Source organism: Rattus norvegicus, chromosome 16, assembly GCF_021556685.1.
Source record: "Rattus norvegicus strain SHRSP/BbbUtx chromosome 16, alternate assembly SHRSP_T2T, whole genome shotgun sequence".
Lineage (NCBI taxonomy): Eukaryota > Metazoa > Chordata > Mammalia > Rodentia > Muridae > Rattus > Rattus norvegicus.
The window spans coordinates 86350295-86364108 of record NC_141549.1 but is presented as its reverse complement, the minus strand read 5'-3'; the positions used below and the strand labels follow the sequence as shown (position 1 = coordinate 86364108).

At 47.3% G+C, this 13814-nt stretch overlaps 1 protein-coding gene across 2 annotated transcripts in view; it reads right to left on the bottom strand.

Moving 5' to 3' along the window:
- Window positions 1-13814, bottom strand: part of Col4a1 (collagen type IV alpha 1 chain) — a 110887-nt gene that overhangs the window by 30903 nt on the left and 66170 nt on the right. Inside the window, exons 10-24 of one of the 2 annotated variants that reach the window (NM_001135009.1) lie at window positions 13713-13775; window positions 12207-12242; window positions 11512-11553; window positions 10423-10509; window positions 9000-9026; window positions 8812-8862; window positions 8121-8165; window positions 7984-8037; window positions 6632-6673; window positions 5177-5261; window positions 4805-4840; window positions 3883-4047; window positions 2658-2753; window positions 1050-1133; window positions 536-606 (exon numbers count right to left, since the gene is read on the bottom strand). In NM_001135009.1, coding sequence (NP_001128481.1) covers window positions 536-606; window positions 1050-1133; window positions 2658-2753; window positions 3883-4047; window positions 4805-4840; window positions 5177-5261; window positions 6632-6673; window positions 7984-8037; window positions 8121-8165; window positions 8812-8862; window positions 9000-9026; window positions 10423-10509; window positions 11512-11553; window positions 12207-12242; window positions 13713-13775 — 984 coding nt within the window. Of the gene's footprint in view, window positions 1-535; window positions 607-1049; window positions 1134-2657; window positions 2754-3882; window positions 4048-4804; window positions 4841-5176; window positions 5284-6631; window positions 6674-7963; window positions 8038-8120; window positions 8166-8811; window positions 8863-8999; window positions 9027-10422; window positions 10510-11511; window positions 11554-12206; window positions 12243-13712; window positions 13776-13814 lie in introns of both variants that reach the window. The other variant, XM_087587991.1, reaches the window with a different exon arrangement.

The window sequence follows — 13814 nt, the reverse complement described above, 5'->3', positions numbered from 1 at the left end:
TAAAGGTGGCTCCCTTCCTCTCTCAGAACAAAGCTTAGCAGCTGGAACTCCATGCAGCTGAAAGCTTTCGCGTTGGTCCCTAAATTGGGATTTCATATGAATCCTATGTGGATTCATCTACAGTCAAGAAAAGCCATCTACGGAATACATGCTGGTGACATGGGATGCCAGCCTTCCCTCCTCCCTCCCTCCACAGGAGCTATTAGGGTGAACTCATCCCTGGCAAGATTTAAGGCCACACAGGGGACTCCACGGCCAGTGGTCACGGAGAATGATGGCCACTGTGGTACCATCTGAACTTGAGACCCCGTGGGCAGTCCTCTGTGCTGCCCAGTAGACTTGGACACCAGAAGAGAGCAGGGATGAACTGTGGTTCCAAGGCTCACTTGTTCTCTGGGTGTCCCGTGTGAACATAAAAAGGGGCATGCGTACCCACAGTCACTGGACCAGCTCCTGTAACAGGCTGGAGCACAGATGAGACTCCATTACTGTGATGATTTCAAACATGAGTATGACCTCTTCGTGGTGCACTTACCGGCAATCCTTCAAGACCATCTCTGCCTGGCAGGCCTCGGTCACCTTTAGCCCCTGGCTGTCCAGGGAAACCTTAGAGAGAGATAGAAGAATAGCAGCTGTAAGGCAAGCCTTCCTTTTGCCCCAGAACTCAACTCCATCAGAACTTTTTTGTGAAGTGGACTCTTGTTTGAGGAACATCCAGCTCAGAGGGGCAATCAACATCGTGTACACAAGTCACTGGCACAGGAAGCCACAGTGCCCCCCAACCTACAATCCCAATGGTCTGGGGACAAACCTGATGACTTTCTCTGAGCTGACTATGAGCTAGGAGAACCACTATGCCACTCTCCTGTGATCAGAAAAGCACATGATACCACTGTGGCAGGTGGGCCTGACCATGGCCGCCCCCTCCACGTGGACACCCTCTGGTAACAGACTTTCATCCTCACTTTCATGCTGCAGCATTTGAAGGAACTGGCATCTGACGCCAAGGCCATCCCTAACATGTTTCATCCCCATGTTCTACAGCTTACCAATCTCTCCTGGAGGCCCCTGTGGCCCTGGGGGGCCTCGAAGTCCTTCTGTGTCACAGGCAAGGCAGCTCTCTCCTTTCTGACCTGAAAGAAGAAACACGGGTGTTTAATATATGTTTGATATATGTTTAATGTGTGATGTGCCAACAGAAGCCTCTGTGGTACTCAGGTAGGTGACAGGAGAGAATCCTGAAGATGTCCCAACCCACAGGCCCCAGGTTCAGGCCCCAGCATTGCCTCACACATGACACTACACCATGCACCACACACACACACACACACACACACACACACACACACCTACACTTCTGCATACTACATGTACATATATACACATGCACATTGCATATACATCACATACCACACCACATGCATATATATGTATATATGTATATATCATATATATCACATGTATACTTGCATACACACACATACAAATATGTGCACACACATATGCATACACATACACACATATACCCATACATTCACATACACATGCACACACATACATACACATATGTCCCCAAACATACACACATACCCATACATTCATATACACATGTGTATACACATGCATACACATATATGCACCCATATATAAACATATATACATATAGTCATATGCACACACAGAGAGACACACACAGACAGATACAGGCTCATAAGATACATCTCCTAGGATGCAAAGGATGGATGGATGGATGGATGGATGGATGGATGGATGGATGGATGGATGGATGGATAAGATTTTAGCCTAAAGAACTCCAGATGCTGGGTCCATTGTAAAAAATGGATAACTCGTCTCAGTAGGTAGTGACTGCGTGGGGAGGAAGGTTACATGGCTGCCTTGAGATACCTTTTGAAACTGCTTTCCATGCAAGATTCAGACTTGTAAAACACCAAATTCTTTATAGGCCAAGCCAGAAATAGTCAAGCATGGGGCTGGTTTTATGAGGGTCCCAGTTTGTTCTGCCCCAAGGTTAATGGGCACATAAATATCAGAATGCCGTTGTTTAGTCTGTGCTAAGCCAGTGCTCGCACTGATCAGGAGGTGAGAGTCCCCCATCTCTGGGTCCAATTGCTAAAGATATAAATCAGTGTCCTTCATTGACATCGCAGCAAACACTTGCAAGGTTGGAGACGAAATAGAAACCCCAGAGTAAAGCTGCTCAATCCATCAACAGAAGAGTTGTGTGCCCTGATATACAAACACTAAAAACTTGTCAATATTCCATGTATAGATCCCTAGTTTGGCTTAAAGGAAAGACACGTGTCCTTTGAGAAGGAAACTCTCAAGCTTTGAACAGAAAACGTGTGGTATCATTTGAGACTTTAATACAAGACTAGATTCTTCATCTTGGGAATGTGTAAAGGACAGTCGTCCAGCTGTCATGGCTTAGTCCCTTCCACTCCCCATCACAGCTACAGCGGAACTACAAAATGCGTCTTCTCGGGAGTGCTTGTGAAGGACCTCCAGATAAAGCAATGGCGAGCATGCCTGTGGCCAGCCGAGTCTGATAGTCTGATAGCACCTAAGCCAGTCATTGGGGAAACTGATCCATACAAACACAGCTACCACTTTTAAAAAGTTAAATGAAAGTCTCTTACCTTTCTGTCCAACTTCGCCTGTCAAACCTGGCTGTCCTGGAATTCCTGGAGGACCCTGGTCCCCAGGTGGTCCAGGTTGACACTCCACAATGCCGTCTGAAAATAATTTTTAAAACTCATAAGACATAACCAGGCATTCTTACTCTCCTAATCTAACCCTTGATTATAAAACTAATATATATTAGGCTGATTTGAACATTTTAGAAATTCAATTGCCCTTTGCCTCCAAATGAACCTGTGAATTTTAACTTGCAAAACAAAAGCGGCATGGAGAGCAGGCGGTTCTGGGAATGTCTCCGGGATGACCGGACCTCATCCTCGTTTTCCACATTTCAAAAGTCAAAAGGGGAGGAAGTTCCATAAAGCCACATACAATCGGTTCTCTGCCCAGGAATTCATATTAATTCTTTCCCAAGGGAGCCAGCTGCCTATCTGGACTCAATCACCCTCTTTAGCCCTTATCTGTCTTCCTTGTCAGCCTTATCCTGGGAACTTCCTTCCCACTCATCAAGATGGGCTTGAGTTCTTGGAATCAGCATCACCAGAGCTCCACACTCGTAAGTCTTCTATGAGCAGCCACACAGGGGGTCCCACTGCTACTCCAGCTTTAAGATCACAGTGGTGATGAGCCTCAGAGCTCTTGCTGGTTTTAACCCAGAAGCACCCAACACCCTGCTTTGACATGCTTCCACTGACCTGACTGACTTAAGCCTTCTGGAACATGCTTAAAATTATTGATATGAGATCCCGGCCTCACAAGAAGCCAATCATAAGCTTAGGCTTCATGCTCAGCTTTCCTTGAAAGCTGATATAGAAAACTCCATGTGATTCTCCGTGTAGACTGCATTATGCCATGGCATACTCTAGTGTAATCTGTCCCCATGTGGACCCTAAGTAGCATTATGCACAGTCACTCTACACAAAGCAAAAAGACATTCAGCTGTCAATCAAGGCTAAAGGAATCAACCCACTAACCTTTAACCTCAGATGCCGGGAGACTTAGAGCTGGGTAATGTGTCGCTTTTCCCTTTAAGCCTATTTGGTTGTTACTGATTACATTTTATAACATAGCTAACTTTGCAAAACTACTCAAGCAAAAGGTTACTAAATAACCAGTGCTGGGAGGATGAAGCCTTTACACAACCCTGCTTCTAGCAGCGGTCACAGTGCCCATCCAGCTCTGCCCTGGGCTCCTAGCATCTCATGGGAAATTCATAGCACTTACTCGTGTGGCCTGGTTGCCCAGGGGGGCCAGGAGGGCCAGGAGGCCCTGGGGCTCCATCTCTTCCACTTGGTCCTGGTAAAGACACACCTGGAGATCCCCTTTCACCTTTTTCTCCTCTTTCACCTGGGAAGCCCGGAGCACCAGTCTGGCCTGGAACAGCGAAACCTGCAAGAAGGTCCAGTAAATATCTCGAAGGCGGTAAGTGGGATGGCTGTTAGGAAAATCTACACTCTATCCAAGGTAAAATGCCTACTAGGTTCCTCGTGATAAGCATAACACAGCCTGGCAAGGCTCAGGCACAAAGTGATATCGGTCTGAAAATGCAGAGTCCACTTACATCATTCTGTATGCTAAGGTACTAAGGGGTACACAAGGTAACCTGATATAGCCCAGAAGACTGGTGGTGGGAACCCTGAGCAGAGCAGCACGGAGAGCCACACACAGCCAGTCCTGCTGTCCTGGGAAGGAACAACCATGTGCAGATCCCAGAAAAGACAGGAGGATTCTAGAGGTCTCAGACCAAGTACAAATCAGACTGGTGGAGGAAGGCAAAGGGATGCCTTGCTATCCGCCCGTCTTGGAGAGAAGCACAGCCCAACAGCTGGAAGAACTCTGGCAGAGCCAAGACTCAAGCAAGGGCAAGATGTTCACCCAGAGGACCAGCCCAGCAAGCAAGTCAGTGTCCCCTGGGAAACAAGGATCCGCTGTCTGCAAAAATGCCTAAACATTGGGGAATGGCACGCGAACGTGTGCCTATAAAGTATACAGCGGACACACACCAGGGTACACTGGGTTTAGATAAACTCGAGGCAGGTAGAAACCTGCAGCCTGTCTTATGAACATACCCAGTGTGTGTGACAAACACATGGGGCTAGAAACCACGCAGAACACTCAATATTCTACAAGAAATAAGGACTCTCACCTGGAGGGCCTGGTTGGCCTGGCGATCCAGGGTAACCTTGAAAGGGGAAGAGAGAATTGGACAAAGTGAGGTGAGGTCATGTCATGTTTGGACACTTTCTGATTCTCTGCCACAGTCTGCCCAGGGCTACTTGAAGGCACCCATGATCTATGCTGGGAAGACAGAGCAGAACCCACAGTATCCTTGCAGAGATGCCATCCTCGGGAAGCCGCAGAGGAAAAGGGTTCCTGGGCACCTCACGACAGTGAGGTTGGGAGCTGGGAAGAACAGCTTGACTGCCAGTCAGGCTTCCAAAGAGAGAGGGGGGGGGACAAAGGGGAGGAGAGGGAGGCAAGGGGGAGGAGGGAGGGAAAGAAGCAAGCTGCAGCCTACCTTTAGGACCGGGCTCTCCTCTTAACCCTGGGGATCCCGGGTAGCCTCGCTCTCCTTTCTCTCCCAATGGCCTGGTGCCTACCACCTGCGTTAAAGCACAGGTCAGGCTGGTATGGGAGTACCATGATAGCACACATCATGTATACTGCATCACCTCTTGGAATATGGATGTGAAGATGTGTGGGGAGCAGGGGAAAGGCCCAGAGAGCCACAGAATGAATACCAAACACCAAGCACTGCTCGGTGCTGAATTGCCAGGCAGTTCAGCCTCCCTTATATGATTTCCCTAACAGCAGCAATGGTCTCACTCAGTCACCTCAGGCCTAGTCTACAACATGCAGATGCAGCCCAGCCACAGAGTGCCTGGCTTGCTTCACGGGACAACAAGAGGAACGCCCTTCCGTCTCTTCTGATGTGCAGGGCAGGGACACACACTATTTTTCTCCTTTTATTGGAAGATATTTTGTGCATCTCCTGTCTCTAAAAGCCAAAAGGACACTTCCTAAAAAATCACGGGGACAAAAACCAGGAAGGAGGTACTGCCAACCTCACTGAGACAGAGACCTGGCTCACCGTGATCCTGAATGACCACAGTGCAAGGAAAAGAGCACAGTCAAGCCTAGACACTCGATCTTCACAGTATTCCTCTGTACCGATAACGAGGGAATGCTGTTTAAAATGCCGTTAAGTAACTTTGATTATCAGGCCATTCTATGACATGCATAGATAGATAGATAGATAGATAGATAGATAGATAGATAGATAGATAGATAGATAGATAGATAGATAGATGACTATACATTCTATTTGTCAATTAAAAATAAATAAGTTTAAAACTTGCTAAATAAGAGTGTGCTGGTGGGACTGAGGGGAGATGAGAATCTGCCTGCCCTGGGGTGAACTGGGTGTGTTGGGCACATCAAGCCATCCAGAGGTAAGTAGTCCTGAGGCTGAAATGCAGCCTCTGGAATGATCGCTCTGTCCCCCTAAGCTCTCCCCCACACAGCAAGTGGCCCATACCCAGACCCATGTCACCCAGAGCAAACAGGACAGGAGTGCCCACTGTTTTCAAGAACAACTTGGAACAGAAGAGCGGATCTGAATGCGCACGAACACGGCATGAACGTTATTTGGAAAAGAAATGTTTTGCTAGAACAGTCAGACAGACCACGGTCGAGACACTCCTCTTACTAAATTTTCCCTGACAGACGATTAGAAAAAAGTAAAATAAAACCCGGGTTTCAAAATAGGTTGCTAGGCTATCCGTGTGCAAAGATTTTTGTTTCCAGAGGTTCGATGTGTAAAAAACGATAAAGGTCTGATTGTTAAAATCAGAGCAAGTTATTAATTGCTTCGTTTGGCAGGCACCCACTTCAGATGAGGGCGTCACCCAAGGGGCAGCTGCTGAGTGTCCTACAGAACCCACAGCCCATCACGACCACACTTAGTACTTACAGTTCCAGGGGGGCCTGGAAGTCCAGGTTCACCCTTCTCTCCCTGCAAGGAACATGCACAGTTATTTGGAGCCTTAGCACATAGATGACCATGCAGAAAGCTGGCCAGGAATTTTTCTGGTAAAACAGAAGTTGGTTCTACACGATCCCCACATCGTTATACCCCAACGATGGGGTATGGCTTGGCTACTCTGTGGTCATCACAAAAAACAGGAACACGGTTCATCTGCATCACACAAAGGTAGCATGGTAATAAAGATGTCTATACCACCTAAATGGAAGCCCGGAGAGACAAGGGTTGGCCCTGTGTGGCAGCCTTCTCCAGGGACCGTTAGAGAGCCTTGCAGAAGCAGAGTGCTCTTCTCTAAATTGCTAGGAAGCACAGTTTCTAGCTCTAACTCCTTAAGGCATCTACTTGGGAGTTTTTAAGTGTCTGGATTTACACTGAAAGCCCCAATGCGAACTCCAATGTCAGCTTCAAGAAACTTTAAAATTATCTAGAACTGGGTCGGCAGAAAGCATGGATGTTAGAAATGTCTCCGTATAACAATTGATGAATGCCTGTATAGCTCAGAGCCTCCTTGTTTTATTTACAAAGCATTATTAATCTTAAAAGGCAAGATGTGGGGCTGGAGAGGTGGCTCAGTGGTTAAGAGCACTGACTGCTCTTCCAGAGGTCCTGAGTTCAAATCCCAGCAACCACATGGTGGCTCACAACCATCTGTGATGGGATCTGATACCCTCTTCTGGTGTGTCTGAAGACAGCTACAGTGTACAGTATAATAAATAAATAAACAAATAAATCTTTTTTTAAAAAAAGCAACATGTGGTTCAGTAGGCAAAAGTGCTTCACACCAAGCCTGACATCCTGAGTTCACTCCAGGGACCCACATGATGGAAGGAGAGAAAGGGCTCTCACCAGCTAGCCTCAGACCTCCACGTGTGGCACCAATCAGTCAATGCAATTTTTCTTAATTGAAGAAAAAAAATAGAAGGCAAGACGTGGCCTTCAAACCCATTTTGTCAAAGGCACATGCATGTGTTTACGGAGGAACAGCAGGAGGCAGAAAATTTGGCTATTCATTCTTTTCTTATACTTCTGCATTTTCTCTTACTTTATAATCAGGAAAAAATAATCTCTACCAAAATAAATAAATAAGACAGACGCTTGACCAGGTGTGTCATGTGATAGTTTTCTTTCAATTCACCAACTACGGGAATGTCAGTAAACCGTTGAGTCCATACTGAGAAGAAACATTTCCCCCCTTTGGTTATTTATTCTAGAAAATAAGTGAGCAAGCTCCTCGGATGAACAAACCATTAAAGGAAAAACCTCAAAACGCCACTACGTACCTGAGGGCCCTGCCGGCCTGGAAGACCTGGGTATCCGGATTCACCAGGAAAGCCCTAAAAGCAAGAAAAGTACAGGATGGTCATGGAGGGGACAGTGGCCATGGTCCACTCAGAAACTGCAGGGGGAAGAGACTCACCGGGCTCCCCTTTTCTCCTTTTTCACCATCTTTTCCAGGTTTTCCCTGTACGATAAAGAGGCAGACATGAGAGTTCGCAAATAACTATGGCCTCACCACAGCTCTGTTTACGTCTCACCCTGGTGAGGAACAAGACAGGCAGAGAAGAGGGCCAGGGGAGTTGCTAGGTCACCAGGGAGGAAGATGGCCCAGTTTCTGAAGAGCAGAGTCCACAGGGCTACAGAGGTCAATGTCTTAGATTATTTTGTCATTGGCAGTGAGCAGAGGTTGATATGCATGGCCTCGTCTTTCCACTCGTGACTTCGGGAATCACCAGATACTCCCAACAACTGGCAGCTAGGCAGATATCCCACTGCTGCTGTCCAGACAGGGAGAAGCACGTGAACCTGCCCATTGGGGTCCCAGCCACACACAAGCCTGGCATGGGAGCAGGTAGGGGCTCAAGTCTGGTGTCAAGAAGAGCAACAAAACAGCTAAACACCTGCGCTAACCCCACAAGAAAATAGGTGTCCCAGGGGACAGCACAGGGGATAGCCCTTCCAAAAGCTCCTCCTTAGCAGACTCAGTGGGGTCCAAGGAAGAAATTAGAAAATGCTATAGATGCATCTGTCCTTCTGCTCATTGCTGTGAGAGTGGGGATTGGAGAGGAGTGTTTCCCGGTAAGGAGTGGGTAGATCTAGGAAGCACTTACCCGAGGTCCTGGCTTGCCAGGTTCACCTTTCTCTCCATATCCTGGTGTTCCCTTAAGAGACAAGAGGAGAAGGAGTTAGACTCAATATATGCAAATACAGCATAAAGCCAGAGACATCCTTGCTTTGGTAGGAAACACCAATACCATAACATAAAAATAATAATGGCAAAGAGGACCAGAGTGCTCACCTGGAATCCAGGTTCACCTTTCTGACCCTGGAACAATCAAGGGGTTGGGGAGAGACTGATCAGTACCATCAAATGGCTACATCACCCACCTAATGGCTACATCACCAACCTAATGGCTACATCACCCACCTAATGGCTACATCACCCACCTAATGGCTATATCACCCACCTTATGGTTACATCACCCACCCAATGGCTATATCACCCACCCAATGGCTACATCACCCACCCAATGGCTATATCACCCACCCAATGGCTACATCACCCACCTAATGGCTACATCACCCACCCAATGGCTACATCACCCACCTAATGGCTACATCACCCACCTAATGGCTATATCACCCACCTTATGGTTACATCACCCACCCAATGGCTACATCACCCACCCAATGGCTACATCACCCACCCAATGGCTACATCACCCACCCAATGGCTACATCACCCACCCAATGGCTACATCACCCACCCAATGGCTACATCACCCACCCAATGGCTACATCACCCACCTAATGGTTACATCATCCACCTAATGGTTAAATCATCCATCTAATAGCTACATCATCCACCTAATGGCCACAACACACTTTGTTGCTTTTGTTTTCTTTTTCTTTCCTTCCTTTCTCTCTTTGTTTTTTTTTTTCTGAGACAGGATCTTTTTATGAAACTGTGGTATGTAACCCAGAACTTGTGGCAATCCTCCTGCTTCAGCATTCAGCATGGCATGTCAGGATTACAAGGGTACACTACCACGCCTAGATCAGTTTTTCAGATGTTACATTGAACACCTTTTTTTTTTAAATCCAGGCTGCAAAGAGGTTTCAGCCATTAAGAGTACATAATGCTCTTGCAAAAGACCTGAGTTTAGTTCCCAGAACCACACTAGGCTGCTCACAGCCACCTTTAACAACTCTAGCTCCGGGAGGGTCAACACTTCTGGCCTCTGTTAGCACCTGTACACACATGCACAAACTTGTGTAGAGACACATACATAATAACAAAAAAAAAAGAAAGGAAGGAAGGAAGAAAGAAAGAAAGGAAGAAAGAAAGAAAAGAAAAGTTTTTTTCACTCATGTTACAAAAGATGCAAACAGAACTCCAATAATCTCTTCCCAGTACAGTTTGGGCTTCAGTCTACATGGCCTTGGGGAAAGAATGGGCCATGGCCTCCTTTGACATGTAAGCTGGACCCCTTCTATCCATACAGCTTCCCCAGAGTGCCAGGTGAATCAGGACAGAATAGTCACACCTCAAGCCAACCCAGAGCAACCATTACTGCTCTCAAAGGACATCTATAAACCCACTTCCCAGGGCAAGATTGATTATGACTGGAGAATCTGTATTTCAATCCAGCTTCTCATTGTCCCTCTGAATTTGTCCACACTTAGAAAGCAGACATCTGGCAAACAGAGCCCAGCCATACCTTTTCTCCTGTTGGGGCAAAGTCTCCTTTTTCCTTAACTTGTGCCTGTCCAGGTACTCCCGGGGGACCACTGACCCCTTGTTCTCCCTGTCATGTAAAACGTGGAGGTTGATTAGGTATGGAAAAAAATAGAACAAAACCTGAGGTAGGATAGGAAAGCTGGAGGTTAAATGCTAGCACATTATTTTCCCACAGCAAAACCCTAGGCTTCTGCAGGAAAATGGACCAGGTGTGAGAGTGAGGTAGGGGGGCGTTGTCTACAACCAGAGAAGTGTGCTTCCCAGGCTCAGAAGCTACACAGCTGCAGGTCCCACCTGTGCACACACCTGCACGCAGCAGCACCACTGTGTTAGTGAGAACATTTAACAGCTGATAGGAGCTTGGCAGGAAAGGGGCTATTTTAGGGTGAGCCAAAAAAAATCATAGAATCGCCAGGCGTCTCTTACTCAAACAGCCTAACAGCTGGGCACATTTGGAGTTAGAGGGAAAGGCGGCCAAACGTGAGTGAGGGCCAAAGACTCCAACAGTAAAATGCAGAGTCCAGGCTTTGTCCAAACCCACCATATCTGGTACCCACTAGTAGCAGCTGCTTACAACAACTTGCACAACCCAAGACAGGAAGCCATTGTGATAGTACCCCTTCGTCTTATCTTACCCAAGGACACTACTAGGGAGGACAGCAGGGACCAGGTGTTCACTGCTTGGCCTTCTTGCCAAGAAAAAGATGTTTGTTCAGTCTTCACCACCCTACCCCTGCTGCTGCCAAGGCACACACATCCTTCGTGCCTCCAGGTCCCCAAGAAAGAACCAATTGCCACCTACATCATACTTCCTCGCAATGGCTGTCGTGATGGTTGCCATGATGATTGTGCAACTAGGACGCCAATCTAAATTTCATTCTTTTGAAGCGAATTTGTGATCTGATGAATGTGTTGCTTGAGCTCTGTGTTCAGATAAGGGAACTGATGGCCAAAAAGTGAGGCCAATGGTGCCACCCAGTAGAACAACCTCTACAGTCCTAGAGGTTCAGCTGCTGTGTCGCCACCAAACTCAAAGCTCACAGAGGAAGAACAACGGCTTCTCACTCACCTTGTCGCCTTTTGGTCCTTGGAAGCTGGATCCCATCTGCCCCTGTTGGTTACAAATTACTCTTTGTTACGAAGGCTGTCACATTGGTCAGCCATCCTAAAACCACTCAGATGGGACAAGAGATTTGGCTTCAGGCAACAGTTTTGTCCAGCAAGCATCATGGGCTTTGAGAGAAAAGCCATGCTGGATGCAATGACTGTGCAAAGACTTTTTGCAAATATTATAACAAAGAATTCATTACTGTAAGGGTTTAAACTATGGGATCAGAAAAGTAAGGGACTGATTCATGAGTCCTAAGTAATAACTAAGGCATGAGTAGATGAAAATGGAGGGTCTCAAATATGATGATAGTGGTGGTGGTGGTGGTGGTGGTGGTGGTGGTGGTGGTGGTGATGGTGAGGATGGTGATGTCACCATGATCATGATGATGATGAAGGTGAAGGTGGTGGTGGTGATGCTGGTGAGATCACCATTACCATGATATCGATGAGAACAATAGTAGGTGGATGACAGATAATAGAAAAAAATGACTGGCAGATGACAGTCAATACAGAGAGACAGGCAGACAATACATAGATACTTAATACGGACAGGTAGTACCATGTATGGGTAAGGATGGGACTCAGAAGGTATTGTGGAACCTCACCAGAGTCCTATAATAAAGCTGAGAGCAACCAATAAAAAAGCATCTTTACCTTTTCTCCAGGAGGTCCAGGAGGGCCTGGAGGACCCTGTAAGAGACAGCATTTTAATTAAATGATATTCAAAACCAGCCAGATGTGATCTGGAAGATCATTCCTACGCCTACACGCACGCACACATGCACGCACAAATGCACACGGGGTTTGTAGAAGGTTTGGTTCCCCAGCTGGTGGTGCTATTAGGAAGTGACTGCATCACCAGGGTGTCTAACCATTCTTGTGGTCGGGGAGGGGAGGGTTTGGAGGATGAGGCGCTAGAGTTGTTCCTTTGAAGGAGGCATCTTGTCCCCCCAAACTCCCCCTCTTCCTCTGTATGCCTCAACTATACCTCATGCTCCCCACCACAGTGTTCTACCTCCCCACAGGCTCTGAAACTACAGATCCTAGGGTCATGTGACTCAACTCCCTGAAACTGTGAGCCAGGATGAATCTTTCCTCCTTGCGAACTGTAGCCTTGAAGATTTGTGTCCTAAGGAAGTCTGACACACACAGTCCTCTGTGCTGTGGACATGTATGTATTAAGGATGATGTGTATGACACATACCTATAAAGCTTTGAAAACAGCCCTCTATGGATCAGGATAATTACGAGAAGGGGCGGAAATCCCTCAAAGGCTGCGGCCTGTCCCTTAGGTACCGGTAACCTGGAGGCACCAGCCTAGGCTCCAAGCTGGAGTTGCCCACATGAGGACAATATTGTCCACTTCAGACCTCGAAAAAGTGATTCTTTTGGAGAGTAGATTTTGCTGACACCAAAAAGATAGCCCCACATCTGCAAGAAAATCTCAGATCCCATAATCACTTTTTCAAAAGAAAAAAAGACAGCCATTCTGAAATAAAAAAAAGAAAGGAAAAAAAGAAAAGCCTATTGATCCATCGGAAGGTGAGTGGATTCTGTTCCCATATGTGGAGAAAAACAATAGAAAAAGACTGAATTTAAGGAATAAGCCTGAAGCTCACTGAGAAGATGCTTAGGCAGGCTGTGTGCAGGCCACGAGCTCAGTCGCCTCTCCCCTCTCCTTGCACGCTTGATTCTTAGTAAATAAGTCTTTTCACTGCTGTCAAAATGAGGGAGTGAGAAGTGTCTCTCCTTCTGCTAAGAATGTCAGTCATACAGAGTCCGGGGCAGCCTTCCTCTCTAGCGCCACCTGCAGGCGCCCAGTCCATCTCAGCGTCTTCCCCAGGTCTGTGCCTGGCTCCTAACGGACCCTTAAATTGTGATGAGGCTTTGCCTCTGAAGCAGCTCTCTTCCTCACAAACGGCAGGGGCCACCCTGGTGACCCTCAGTCCAGCTTCCTCCTGCCTTGACACACACACACACACACACACACACACACACACACACACACACACACACACACACACGTGGTCTGTCCCAGGATGTCTTGAGGGTCCACCATATAAAGCATCTTTTTCCCACAGCTCTGGGAATTGTCAGCCACAAGGGGCAAGAGTCTCAGTCAGCTTCAATTTGTTCCACGTGACTATCCTCGGAACTCACCGGTGGTCCAGTAAATCCCGGAGGACCGACAGGTCCCTGGAGTCCTGGCAACCCTGGTGAGCCCTGTGATTGGATGAGAAGAGAAAGGATTACCTACTGCAG